This window comes from Ambystoma mexicanum, chromosome 7q (assembly GCF_040938575.1).
Source record: "Ambystoma mexicanum isolate Mex_15411 chromosome 7q, UKY_AmexF1_1, whole genome shotgun sequence".
Taxonomy (NCBI): domain Eukaryota; kingdom Metazoa; phylum Chordata; class Amphibia; order Caudata; family Ambystomatidae; genus Ambystoma; species Ambystoma mexicanum.
In genome coordinates, this window is record NC_090941.1 from 174019241 (window position 1) to 174033014 (window position 13774).

A 13774-nucleotide genomic window follows, 5' to 3' on the forward strand; every position below is an offset into this window, starting at 1 on the left:
TTGGGTGAAGAGGATTTTGAGGGGGGTCCTACTCGCTGCTAGTTTCCCTTTAGGCTCTTTTAGAGCCTTACCGGTCATCTCCTAAGAGGAGTCACAGTCAGCCGTTCCATGCTCTGTGCCCAGAAACCACAGAAACACTCGATGAGGGTTAGTGATTGGCATTTTGTCACCGCAATCGTGGCATTTCTTGAAACCAGTCTTCAGTGTTGATGGAAAGGATGATAAAGCCATTTTTCTCAAGTGTCGTAGTTTTAATTTAAAATACGAAGCGCGCCGTAATTCTCATGAAGCTAAAGCTGCATCAGAAAAACGGAACTGAAACCAATGGGAACTGTGCGTGCTATATATACTGGCAATGACATCGACCTCGAGGCGGAGGCCCTCAAGGGATATCGTGTCGTCGGAAACGACGCACAGCGCCCTCGGCCCAAAACATATTTCCAAAGCAGCTGAAGCTGGAAAAGATAATATCAAAAGATAAGGAATATGTGGGAGGACACAAAGGATTCTTTCTGTACTTTTCCCCAAAACGTTACTAAGAGAAAGAACATTTTAAGAGCATGTAGAGGGCTACCATGGAAACAAACTACAGTAAAGAATCGGAAAAGGACTTCCATAAATGAAGCCTAAGCCACCCCCCCTCGTCTTTTGTAGAGCAGAATATGGAATGAAAGTTAGTGGAAAGCTAGTATGTTAACATTTTACAACTACGATGTTCATGCTGAGGATTCCCAGACTAAAGACATGAAGTATTGAAAGCCTCTAAACATATTGAACATCCAATTCTGAAGAACTGGGCACAGCAGCATCAGGACGGACTTAAAACCAATACTAGTCAAACACCACCAAATCAAGGAAGGGTGGAAACAGAGATGTTACATGGCCAGATTGATCGGGTTTCATTGCCAGTGAAGTCTACACTATCTGAAGGCAGAACAAAAGAGTTGTCAGAAGCCCATGTTACAAAATAGTTAACAGTCATTTCATAAGTAAACTCCACCTCCCTGTCAGACCAGAAAGTAGTCAAACATTCTTTTAAAATTAGAGAGGCTCTCATGGGATTAATGTGCATCTTCCACCAAATGCGGAAATCCACTAGTGTCACTTAAAATGTATTGGAATACTGCACTTTGTAAAGCACCTATATTGTATAGTTTCTTTTGCCTGGAACATGAACTTGTTAACATTTTATTTTTAAAGGAAGTAAAAACATAAGTAGAAAAATAAATGTTCTGTTTTCCGTCATTTCAAAATGTAACATTTGAATTACTTTTTTTGAAAGACTCACTTCGGAGGATGAAATTCTACTCAAGCAACTGAATATAGTCCAGTTCTAAACCCCTTATGTAAGGTAAAAAATAAAATCTCCAAGACAATCTATAAAAATTCCTTAGTAGAACCTATTCTGGTTTCCGATGCACACAGCTAGCCTATTGCCAACAAGAAGTACTTTTATAGTAGAGTACAAAAAAAACACGATAGCATTTGGATTATAAACAAGAGTCACAAATGGAAAAATAATCCATGACTCATAGCACAACATAGACCATACGTATCTTACACATCCTGGTTGTCCACCCCAGACAGGATCCTACATGAGATTACATAATGTATACTAAAAGGTGGCTGGGTTAATGCTGCGTCATCTAAGCACAGGCAAACCGCATGTGCGCTAGAATAGCCTGCACACAAATTTAAGTTTTGCTAACATACTTTGTCTTCTATGCGAAAAAACTCTGGAAACACATTTTCATGTATGTACTACTTCATAAAAGGCAATAATCAGACAGTGTTTTGTGCACCCAATTTTCAGATAAAAAACCCCAACAGCCTCATCCACAAGGACAGTGCACTTATAACAGAATATATGGGGTTTGGGTATACAAAAAACACAATCCATATCAGCTGTCTTATGTGACAAATTACAAAACAGAGTTGCCATGATTATTGACCTCGGGTACTCAGAACAAGTTGGCCCTGAAAACCTGAAAATACCAGAAATATTGAAAGCAAACTAAACCTGATCGAAAGACGATGGAAAACTTTAAATAGGAGATGCACCCTAAAAATACACATTTTAAAATAAGCGCCCAATAGGTTTCAACAATACAAGACATTAAAAATGTATCAACGGCTTTACAAATCTCAACACTATATTACAAAAAAGTTAAATTATTTGAAATGTAGATCATTCACAGAAGCTTGCAGTTCTTCAAATCTGTGCTACGGCAACCAACATACACTGTCACTGCCTCTTATGGCAGAAACAATACTACAATTTAAAAAAAAAAACACATTTCAACTTTAAAGTGCAGCAGAGAAACTATGTGCATATATACTTATATGACTGGAAACATTACGTCAGAGTTAAAACTATCATTCATGCTTGGAGCCCTCTTCACGGGCTACTCATTCTGCCAAGAGCTAGAATATCAGTTGTGCGACTCAAATATTTTGACATTCAGCAACTTCTATATCGACAATGGCATCGATATGTAACCGACCCATTCCACTTTTCAGTGTCACTCGCTGGCTGTAAATCGCAGGTTTCTCGTGCTAAAGCACATCTCCACAGCAAATTCCTGGAACTTCATTATCGAATAACATTCCGTTCAAGCAATTAAACTTCACCCGTACAAATGAAAACAACCTAAACGTATGCTACTATGAGCACAAGCAATGCCAGTGTTCAGTACCTTTTGTGTGAACAGTCAAATACAAGGGCAATGAGTTACTTCACACCGGGTATTTATCCTTTAGTAAAAAGGCAATGCCCGGTCTAGTTGTTGGGCCGAAGGCGGAGTTTGGTATTTCAAAGTCTAAAGTACATTTGGCAAACTGCTTACGCTACAAAAAACAGAGCCAATGGATCTTTCAAAACATTATGAATAGAGTATAAAAAATGGAACAGTGAACTGGTTTGGAATGGAGAAAAGCAGAACTTCACTAAAGTACAAAAGGTAACAATGGTTTTGCTAAATATACAAAAGTTATGTTTTTGCTATTTGGCCCCAAACGGACCTACAATCACTCCAAACACTTGAACAGGCACTGGAGACAACCTCTCCTCTGGGAGAAAGATCTTGTAAAACCCATGTTACGCTTAAACAAGACAACTCACTTTCTGTGGCTAATCTAGAAGGAATTGATTCTTGGCTAGCACAAAAGTTCACAGCACACATCGCCCTAATCTAATTCAAATTAGCTCAAGTGCTACTGTACACTTCACAAAATCCAAAAACGCAGTCTACCCTAGAAAACTCTAATGACTACATTCTGCCACGTATTAAGGGTTTTCCTCAAACTAAGACAATGTCAACTGTCTATGAAGACGTAACACTATACATTGTTCTAAATGTACGGACAGCCCATTCTACACATCAGACTTAATTCTGCTGCATTACAGGAACTACATTTAAGGTCTCTGGGCAGCAAAGCCCCTTTGTGCAATTCGGGAAAAACCTCAGCAAATAAGATTGATTTCTTCATTTTGCAAAGCAACTTTTTGCTGTATGCGCTTTGCTATGGTATCTCCCAACTGAATATAGAGTTTAACCACTCCTTGGCACACACGGTCGTCCTGAACAATCAGATTCATGCTGAACAGCATTGAGGTGGGCACATCACTTCCTAGCAGCTGAAGACATTTGCACCCTCATCATCACTGAGGCTCACGGATGCATCCTCCTCTTCTGCACCTTCCTCAAGGTGTAGGCTGCCGAAGAAATACTTGTTCCTGGGCATTTTGGAGGAGTTTAACACAACAGGATTGCCGAACACAAGTGGGTGATTGAAAGGGCTCACTACCTCTGAATCCGAATCGCTGGACTCTGTCCCGCTGCTGGTGGAGCCATCCACCATCTGAACAGAGCCCATGCGATCCACCATACCCCGGGTATAAAGAGACTGCATGACAGGGCTGTGTCTTGCCTGCCCAGGGGAAGAGACACCATTTGGTATCATTTTACCTTCTAACGCAACCATTTTACCTAACCTGCCTTTGCAATGATTTTCAATCCTGGGATCATGAACTGGGGTTGATGCCCCTTGGCTTAGGATGAACGGGTCAGTATCTGACCTGTTGCGGGCATTTTGTAGTTTCTGAAACTGTGGCCTCTGCAAAGCAGGGGAACACTTGTCGTAGCCATGGCAAAGGTAGGCAAGGCCATCTTCCTCTGCATTCCTCCCCTGGTTGCCATAACCATTCTCTGAAATGTGGACAGGAGAGGAAGCCTGCTTACAGCATGTGATGGGGCTTGACCCTCTGCTGCTCGGAGGCAATGGTGTAGCCAATGGGCTACGGCTGTCTGGACCATTAAACATTTCATCTATTAGAGAGCTGTGTCTTGGCATTTTGGGACTTCCACCAGTATAAAAGGAAATATTAGCAAGGTCATCATCAATATACTCCTCAATAACATGAGAAGTTGTCCTTGCAGTGGAGGGGGCATCCCTGTATTTATCCGGCTTACGGTAGTCATCTTGATGATGCATGTAAATACTACTAGGCATTTCACACTCATAGTTGTCATTTGTTTGAGACCGTGATCGGATTAGGTAGCCCTTGCGCAGATCATACTCGCTATCTACATCACTGCAGTCAATGTAAGGAATGGAGGTGCTGCTTCCACAAGCAGCCACAGATGCTGGACCTGTGCTTGGTTGCTGTGACTGAGCTTTGCTCTGCTGGATCCTGTCATTGGCTGCTTCCTCTTGTTCCTCCAGTGCTACAATCGTTGTTCCATCCATCTTCTTGCCTTCCTTTGGACTCTTCTTCTGAGATGGGCTTCTACACTGTGCAGACTCATCTGTTGCTATAACAAGTTCTTTTTCCTGCTGAGAGCTCAGCACCACTGTGGCTTCAACACATTCTCCAAATGCGAAGCTTGAACTCTGCAAAATAGAACAGGTAGAAGAAAAGCAGCAGTTAATCGGGACACTTAAAGAGCAACACAATTAACTACAGCACAGACATTGAAATCATTGGATGCAATGTGCTTCTAGGCGACATGCTCCAATCATGCCACCGCTAACACAACCTTGCACTCAATTGCTTTTCATCACACACAGTGGTACTCCTCTGCTAGACCTCTTGACATCACTCCATCAAGTATTTAATCTTGGATTGTGATTTTCCTCCTGTGATGCAGACATAGATCACAGTGGTTGTACATACAAAAGGGAAACATTAGTGGCTAAAAATGTCCTGTGTGTATGAATATCTGCAGGAAAAACCAACCATACAACCATACAATCGAAAAGTAGGTATCCATAAAAACAAACACATGCCTATATGTTTTACGGAGAAAAACAGGCCGGAAAATGGTTATTAAAATAGTAATATCTATTCTAAATGCACTGAGCATTAGTAGCAGTTTACAACCCCTTCATTCCCACACTTTCCTGAATCACCCTCCCTCTGCACAAGCATGTGATAAATGCATGCTACATAAAAATATACAGCAGCATGGCCCATAGCATAAGCCTAGGTACTGGGATACTTCTAAATACACACAATGTTGACGGCAGTAGTTATGGTATTGGGATGCTTCACGAAATGATGAGCTTGGACCACGACAGCAGACTTTATACTGGGATGCTTCACAATAGGACAATATAAAAACACAATACAAAACAAGATCACTGTTGATGAGTGCAGGCAGTTTTCATTATCCAAGCGTACATGCTCCACTATGCTAGGAAGATGTGTGATCCAGTAACATGCATATCAGTTCAAACTTTTCTGTCGAGCATTAACTCTTGAGGTACGAAAATGAGCCAAATTCATCTGAACAGGGGTATTGATATAAAACAATTGGCACAGTGGTCTGTGGCATGATGCACACTCAAGCACCAGACAGAATCAATGCAGATCTGAAATGGCATCTGCTTTTTGCATACTCCACAAGGCTGGAAAACTTAAATCATAGCAGATAACTTCAAAATAATAGTTGGTCTTCAATGGGGGGGGGGGGGGGCATGTGGGTCTCTAGGGTGCTCTGCTTCATATGGACATCCAGGGCACCAGGGCATCCGCAACAATTTCATTGACTGACAGGCTGGAATGCTCAGACTCCCCACAGCAGCTGTGGAAGCATGTCCAGATCAAGCCTGCAGGTGAAGTTATTTTGTCAAATGAGGAATATGAAAGAGGTATGTATGATTTTTTAAATGTGATTTCTAAGACAGATGCCTGGTGCTACCTTTAAGGTTATCGAAATGGTGTGGGGATGTTGGATTACCAAATCCAACACAGAGTCTGGTCAGCTCTAAATCAGATAGCATGTTTTTGCTGTCAATTAAAATAGTGGGCTACACAGGGCTCGGGTAGCACAAAATAAGTAGTTTGCATTGGATAGACAGAATAACGGCTTCAGAAGTGAGGGAATTAAATCAGTAGTAGCCACAGTGAGGCACGACACCATTCGGTCAGCAGTCTACAAGTATGTACAGCAGTGTAGGCAATGAGAAAGACCCTATATCAAACCACATGGGCACAGCGAGCAGATTACTGAAGCAGTGTGTGCAATGTGGATGTAGTGGGTCATGGTGCCTTTGGCCCACTAGATATATATATCTGAGGTATTGCATAAAAAACACTTGAGAACCATCAGCCTGACACAGCGGCGGTGGGGGGAGATAATATGGTCACCTAAACACCAACTGCAAAGGTTCAGAACAGGACATAGCTAAGCCTTACAACAACCACAAGACCACACTCCCGGAGCACACTAATCCCCCAAAAGGACACCAAAACCACACAGAACAAGTAATAAAAAGGAAAACCGGTAAACAATCAAACCAGGTGGGTTCACGGTCTCTGGTTCCACAACCTCATCAACTACAAGCAACTAACCAACCACAAACTTAATCACAGTGAATAATCAATCCCAGGGACCAGGAAACATACCAATCCAAAGAGGACGCCTGGTCCAAGGAATACAGCCCACAACTCAAACACCATGCCTCGAAACAAGAAAGACAAAGAAGCTAGAATAGAAAACAGAAATAAGTAGAAACCCTCAGCCGCAGAGGAAGGTGCTGATCAGCAAATTTCACAACTCCGAAAAACTCAGTGAAGAAAATGCCAAACGAGGACATATACAAAGAATAGAACGACATCGCTCTCTACATTGCCACATAAGACGGTTAGGGAGAATTCTCAATTATTTGTTAATTCCATTTTATCTCAGAGACACCCAGCTCTTTTGCTGGACTTTAAATGTTTACCCTCGAGAGAGTGAGACCTTTGTCCCACTCGCTTGTGTATTTTCCTTTGATTTGAACCCTGTGTTTCTTTTGGGTTTGGAGTCCTACAAACTCCACAGGCATCATCTTTTTGTATTGCGACACACAACACCCTCAGTGCAGTGTCACAGAGCAGTCCTTTGGATTTCTCTAAGATTTAAATACCTTCTTTTGGATAAACTACCGTTTCCAATAGTAGTAAAGTGAAATTTACTTTACTTACCTTTTTCTCTTTGTAGACACAGCACACACTATGCCGGAGGGGTACACCAGTATCCCCTTCGTCTACCTTCTCATGTAAAATTTGTATGTTACCCTTTCTACAATTAATGGCTGGTGGCAGTGGTGTTACTTTTTCCTACCATTGTGAGTTTTTACCGCAGGCTGCATTCGCAGCTGCAATATTGCACCCACGGGTGACTATTTTGGCAAAATGGCTCTGGTCTTCATTTTTCACCATTTCCTGTTGGAAAGGTCCTGCTTGAGATTTCCTCTGCATGCCAAACCAGGTTTGGCCCCTTTGTTCATTTTATCTTTGGTGGGATTCACTGGTGAATCCCGCCTCTGGCTCCAGCATGTCTGGCAGGGCAGGAAGCAAGGGAGGTTCCCGAAACTCCCTGTGCTTAGTCTCCTTGGTTACAGGAATGCACCCATAGGCTGCTGTGTGAGTAACAGTTAGGCTGCAAATGAATGGGAACAACTTGCATAAAAGACGAGGTCTTTTGCAAGGAAGGCAAAGTCGACCACTCGAAGGAAGCAAAGAAGAAACTGGAAGAGACGCTTGCTGTACCCTCCTGGGCTGTTGGTTTGCCGGTTGAAGCCCTGCAGCAGTGCTGAAGCACTGAATTTCTGATCGACTAGAGAAGCCCAGAAAGGACGACTTCTCTCCTTAGGTTGGTGGGACCAATCAGCCCCAAGCAGGAATAACCAAGCCTGAGCCACCTCAAAAAAGTGCTGAACCCCAGCAGCAAAGTTCACAGGGTGTCCAAGAACCGCAGTGGTGCTATTTGTGAGTAGCTAAAACCGCGAAGTGCCACTGATCTGAAGTGTGCCCATTGCTGCAGATGACCTTCAAACAGTAGTGTAGGAGTCCCCAGAGGTCCTCCATCTTGTCCACACTACTGAAGCCCAGGACTAACAGAATCTGCAGGACTACAACAGGAACAGAAGCCAGCTGGAACCTTTTCTTCAGACTCGAGGTACTGTGTAACTAGGGATACTTACCTTTTGTTGTGTGTAGCTTGCTTGCTCCTCTCAATGGAGACTTGCATTTACTGCCCTTTGCAGAGTTGCTTTGCCCTTCACAAGCCTCCCAACTTGTGGCCCAACATGGATTCTTTTTACAACAAAACTAACATTGTGCAAGACTTTCGTGCTACCTTCAAATAGTTCCTCAGCTCCCCTAGACTTTGCTCAAGTGACATTGCCTGTTCTGGCTCCCTGCAGACTCTTCTTACACTCTGACTTTGTGTTGATCTGTCCCTACAAAAAGTCAGACATAGTGGTATAGCTGAGAAAGGGTTAACCTATATTTCATTGGGGGATTCTAAGGAACAAGTTACTTACCTGTAACTGTTGTTCTCCAGCATGGGTCTGGCATGGATTCACATGCTCATGAATATTCCCCGTCGTCAGGCTGGGAATCCTCGGTAAAGAAAAAAAATCAGTATCAGTTTAGTTTCTGATCTGTCTTTCGTAGTAGTAACCAATCACTGATCTCTGCGCAATACTTACCACAGCCAATGACTGCCCTCCACCTTAGACCCGCCTCTGGCAGCCATCTTCAGATTTGGTAGCACGTGAAGTGGCAGTATGACCAAGTGAAGAGCCGCAGAGGGGTAGGCGGGAGGGTTCGCATGTGAATCCATGCCAGACCCATGCTGGAGAACAACAGTTACAGGTAAGTAACTTGTTCCTTCTCCAGCATGGGGTCTGGCATGGATTCACATGCTCATGAATAAAGAATACATAGCAGTACACACATGCACAACCACAGGAGGTGGCAAAGGTTCAACATTAAGCATTACATCAGACTCAACATTAAGCAATTCTTACCTCCTCACCAGGCTCACCTTCAGGCGAACAGATTGCGCAGCACTGCTTGGCCGACCCTGGACTCCTCCCTGGAATCCCGATCGACGCAGTAGAATTTCGTGGAGGTGTGCGTCGACCTCCACGTAGCAGCCCTGCAGATGTCCAGCAAGGGCACACCAGATAGGAACGCCGTGGTAGCTGCGATCGCTCTGGTGGAATGGGCTCTCGGACGGCCAGGCAGCGGTCGGTTTGCCAACCGATGACAGTACATGATACAGCCGGAGAGCCATCTGGAAATGGAGGCCTTTGAGAGAGCCTTCCCCTGATTGACAGGTCCAAAGTTCACAAAAAGTTGTGACGTCTTCCGAAAACTCTTTGTGCGGTCCACGTAGAACTTCAGCGCTCTAGCCACATCCAGCGAGTGCAAAGTCCTTTCAGCCGGCGACGAAGGCGACGGGAAGAAAACAGGCAACACCAAGGGTTCGTTGAGGTGGAAGTCCGACGGCACCTTGGGCATGAAGGAGGGGTGCGTCCTGAGCACTACCCTCGTGTCGTGAAAAGTAAAGTACGGGGGCTTGCAGGAAAGGGCCTGGATCTCTCCCACTCTCCGTGCGGAGGTGATAGCCACAAGAAACGCTGTTTTCCACGACAAGAACTTCAACGGAGCCGAGTGCAGAGGCTCGAACGGAGGTCCCATGAGCTTGGTCAGCACCACGCTGAGCTCCAACGCCGGGGCCGGAGCCTTCACCGGCGGGAACAATCTGAACAGTCCCTTCATGAATTCTTTCACCAGACGATGAGACCACAAAGACGTCCGCCCTGTGGTTCTGGTGTATCGGGAGATCGCAGCAAGATGAATCTTGATGGACGCGTGCGCCAGTCCAGCCTTGGCCAGCGTCAGAAGGTACAGCAGTACCTGGGGGGCCGTAATCCCTAGAGGGTTAATCTTCTGTGCGTGGCACCAGACAGAGAACCTCTTCCATTTGTGTCAATAGCATTTAAGAGTTGAGGACGCCCTGGCCTTTGCAAGAACCTCTCTGCAGTCGGCCGGTATGTCATATCCTCCAAACTCTAACGCTGCAGGAGCCAGGCCTGCAAGTTCAGCCACGTCGGGTCGTGATGGAGGATGGCGCCTCCTTCCCTGGAGAGAAGATCCGCGTCCACTGGCAGCTTGATTGACGGGGTCGCTGACAAGTCCACAAGGTCCGGGAACCATATCTGCCTCGGCCACGCAGGTGCGACGAGGATCATCCTGCACCGTGACCTCTTGAGCTGGTTGATTAGCTGGATCAGATATGGCAATGGAGGGAACGCGTATAGAAACAGGCCCTCCCAGGGGAGCGAGAAAGCATCGCCCATGCTCCTCGGCTGGTGAAACCTGCTGGCGAACCTCCGGCACTTGGAGTTCATCGCCGTCGCGAACAGATCGATCTGGGGTGTGCCCCACCGTCGGAAGAGGTCCACTAGATCCTGTCGTAGTTCCCACTCGTGGCACGAGCGCAGCTCTCTGCTGAGCGAGTCGGTGATGGTGTTTTTTATCCCTGCCAGATGAAACAGCACCAGAAACATCCCTTGGGCGACGGCCCAATGCCACAGATCCTGCGCCTCCTTGGACACGGCTGGGGATCTGGTACCGCCCTGCTTCCTGATGTAGAACATGGTGGTGGTGGTGTCGGTGAAGATCCTCACCACCTTGCCCTTGAGGGACGGAAGAAAGGACCTGAGGGCCCAAAACACTGTACGGAGCTCCAGTACGTTGATATGGAGGGACTTCTCCGTCGGAAGCCAAAGGCCTCTCGCGTGCAGATTTTCGGTGTGCGCTCCCCACCCTTCCAGGGAGGCATCCGTGGTCACTGTCTCCTGGTGGCCGGGGGTCTGGAAGTCCATGCCCACCGTCAGATGCGCGTGGGTGCCCCACCACCGGATCGCTCGCCGGAAACTCTCGTCGAGTGTGATCCTCTCCTCGAAGCTGCCCGTCGTCTGGATCCAGAGCGCGTCCAGGAACTCCTGCAACGGGCGCATCCGGAGCCTGCACAGGCGGATGAGAAATGCAAGAAGACATCATTCCGAGGAGGGACTTGATGGACCTCACCCTGGCCGCGTCCTCAACCAGCATCCGCTGCACCTTGCCCAAGATGGCCCTCGTCCTTTCCTCCGACGGAGAGGCCAGAAGCGACACTGTGTCGAGCTTTGCTCCCAGAAACAGTGCGTCTTGCGCGGGCACCAGGTGGGACTTGGCGTAGTTTATGGAGAATCCTAGGTCCGTGAGCAGTTGGACGGTCCTTGCCGTGTGCTCCACGGCGAGCTCCTTCGTCTTTGCTCGGATGAGCCAGTCGTCCAGGTAGGGGTAGACGTGGATCCCCTCTCGGTGCAGCTGCCCCGCCACCGGTGCGAGGCACTTGGTGAACACCCTGGGTGCCGACCTCAATCCGAAGGGAAGGGTTCTGAACTGGTAGTGACGCCCTTGGACCACGAACCTGAGAAACTTGGTGTCCCTTTAGGATGGGAATATGGAAGTAGGCATCCTCCAAATCCAGCGACGACAGGAAATCGCCCTCCTCCAGTTGACCCAGGATGTGTTGGAGGGTGATCATCCGGAACTTCTGTGCCTTGATGAATTTGTTCAGTCGTCGTAGGTCCAGGATGGGACGCCATCCTCCCGTCTTCTTCACGAGGAAGTATCTTGAGTAAACTCCGGAGCCCCGAAGCCTCTTTGGGACGAGCTCGATGGCGCCCTTCTTGAGCATCGCCTTTACCTCCAAGAGAAGTTGAGGGACGTGATGTTCTTTCCCGGCCACAGGGGGGATGCGCGGGCACCTCTTTAGAAACTCGAGCGCGTGACCCTGAGCTAGGGCATCCAGCACCCAACGGTCGGTGGAGATGGACTCCCACACGCTGACGAAGCTTGCAAGCCGGCCTCCCACCGGGGTGCTTCGGTGGGGGCCCGACCCCACGGCCGGTTCAGTCCTGCTTCGACGAGGCTTTGCCGCCTTGTCCTCCTTGGCGACGACGGCGGGGTCCGCTTGACTTGCCTCGTCCCCTGTAAGCTTCCTGTGACGACGAACGGGCCGCTTGACGGTAGGTGGAAAATCCGCCGCTGGAACCTTTGGAGGCACCCTGTTTGCCTCCGCCGCTCCGAAAGGGCGGCCGCCATTGCTGGAGAACCCCAAGAGCCCGGGCCGTCTCCGTGTCCGCCTTGATGGCTTGAAGGGAATCGTCCACTGTTTTCCCAAACAGGTTGTTTCCGTCGAACGGCATGTCCAAGACTCTGGTCTGTACATCCTGACGCAAGTCAGTAGCCTTGAGCCATCCACGCCGCCTAAGGCACACGCCGTTGCCCAACTGGCGAAATCCAGTGTCAGCGATGTCCGTCGCAATCATAATGGCGTGGTCCGACGCCACCTCTCCTTCCTGCAAGATCTCTAGGGCTTCCGCCCTCTTGTCTGGTAGGAAGTCCAGAAGGGGGGCCAGTTTGTACCACAACTCCCTGTCGTAGCGGGCTACGATAGCCAAGGCGTTGGCCGCCTTAATAGTCGTCGCTGCCGACGAGATGACTCTGCGTCCCATCGTGTCCAACTTCTTTCCCTCGCCGTCCGGCGGGGAGGTCGACGTAGAGGCCGCCCCCCCCCACCCCCCTGCTCTCTTCCTGGCCGCCGCCGGAGACGACCGAGTCCGGGGTCGGCTGTGTCCGAAGGCACAAGGGGGCCGTGTCCCGGACCCGGTACCTCTTCTCGTACCGATCCCTTCTAGCCGGCGTCATGGATGGGTTCTTGAGGAGGGTGAGGCCCTCATCCCAAATATCGTCTAGTAGAGGTACAGCGAGGACCGTCTTCCTCTTGGCCTCGCGACGTTGATAAAGGAAACCTTCCTTCTTCTCTTCCGGGCAGAGCTGGAAAAGCTCGGATGCCCTGGCAATCATGGAGTGAAACGATCCAATCTCGTCGGGTGGGGAAGCCCGGGTGGGAGGTGACGACCGGAGATCCTCGTCGTAAACCTCGTCGTCTGTACCCGTCGCGGCTGTGTCCGTCCCCGTATCATCCCCACGTGTCGTGGACGGGGAGAAGGGCTGAACAGGGCGCGATGGCTGAAAAGGAGGTGGAGGATGAATCCTTCTCTTAGGGGGAGGGCTCCCAGAAGGGCCTGGCTCCGGGTCCCCCGTCGGGAGCGGTTCCTCCGTTGATGGCAACGGTAGTCTCGACCTTATCTCCGAGCATAAGGACTGTATAGCCAACAAAATGGCCGCCGAGTTGTCTTGCGGCACTGGTTGAGGGGAGTCCGACGGGCGGTCAGGAGCCCCGTCGGCATCCTCGTCGTCTCCTACGTCTGGGTCCCTCCCGACGGGCTGGTCTTCTTCCACGCCAACGCCGTGGCTTAAGACTTCGATCAGCTCCTCCTCAGAGGTTGAGGCCGAATCCACAACGACCTCCTGCCCCCCCTTTTTCTTCTCCGTCGGAGGTTTCACGGGGGTCCTGTCGATGGGCATGAAAGTGGA

At 48.3% G+C, this 13774-nt stretch overlaps 1 protein-coding gene across 9 annotated transcripts in view; it reads right to left on the bottom strand.

Annotated features, from left to right (window-relative positions):
- FARP1 (FERM, ARH/RhoGEF and pleckstrin domain protein 1) overlaps positions 1-13774 on the bottom strand; it is a 1178254-nt gene that overhangs the window by 353665 nt on the left and 810815 nt on the right. For all 9 annotated transcript variants that reach the window (XM_069640745.1, XM_069640749.1, XM_069640747.1 and 6 more), the window contains exon 13: positions 4653-4893. In XM_069640745.1, the coding sequence (XP_069496846.1) occupies positions 4653-4893 (241 nt within the window). The remainder of the gene's footprint in view (positions 1-4652; positions 4894-13774) is intronic.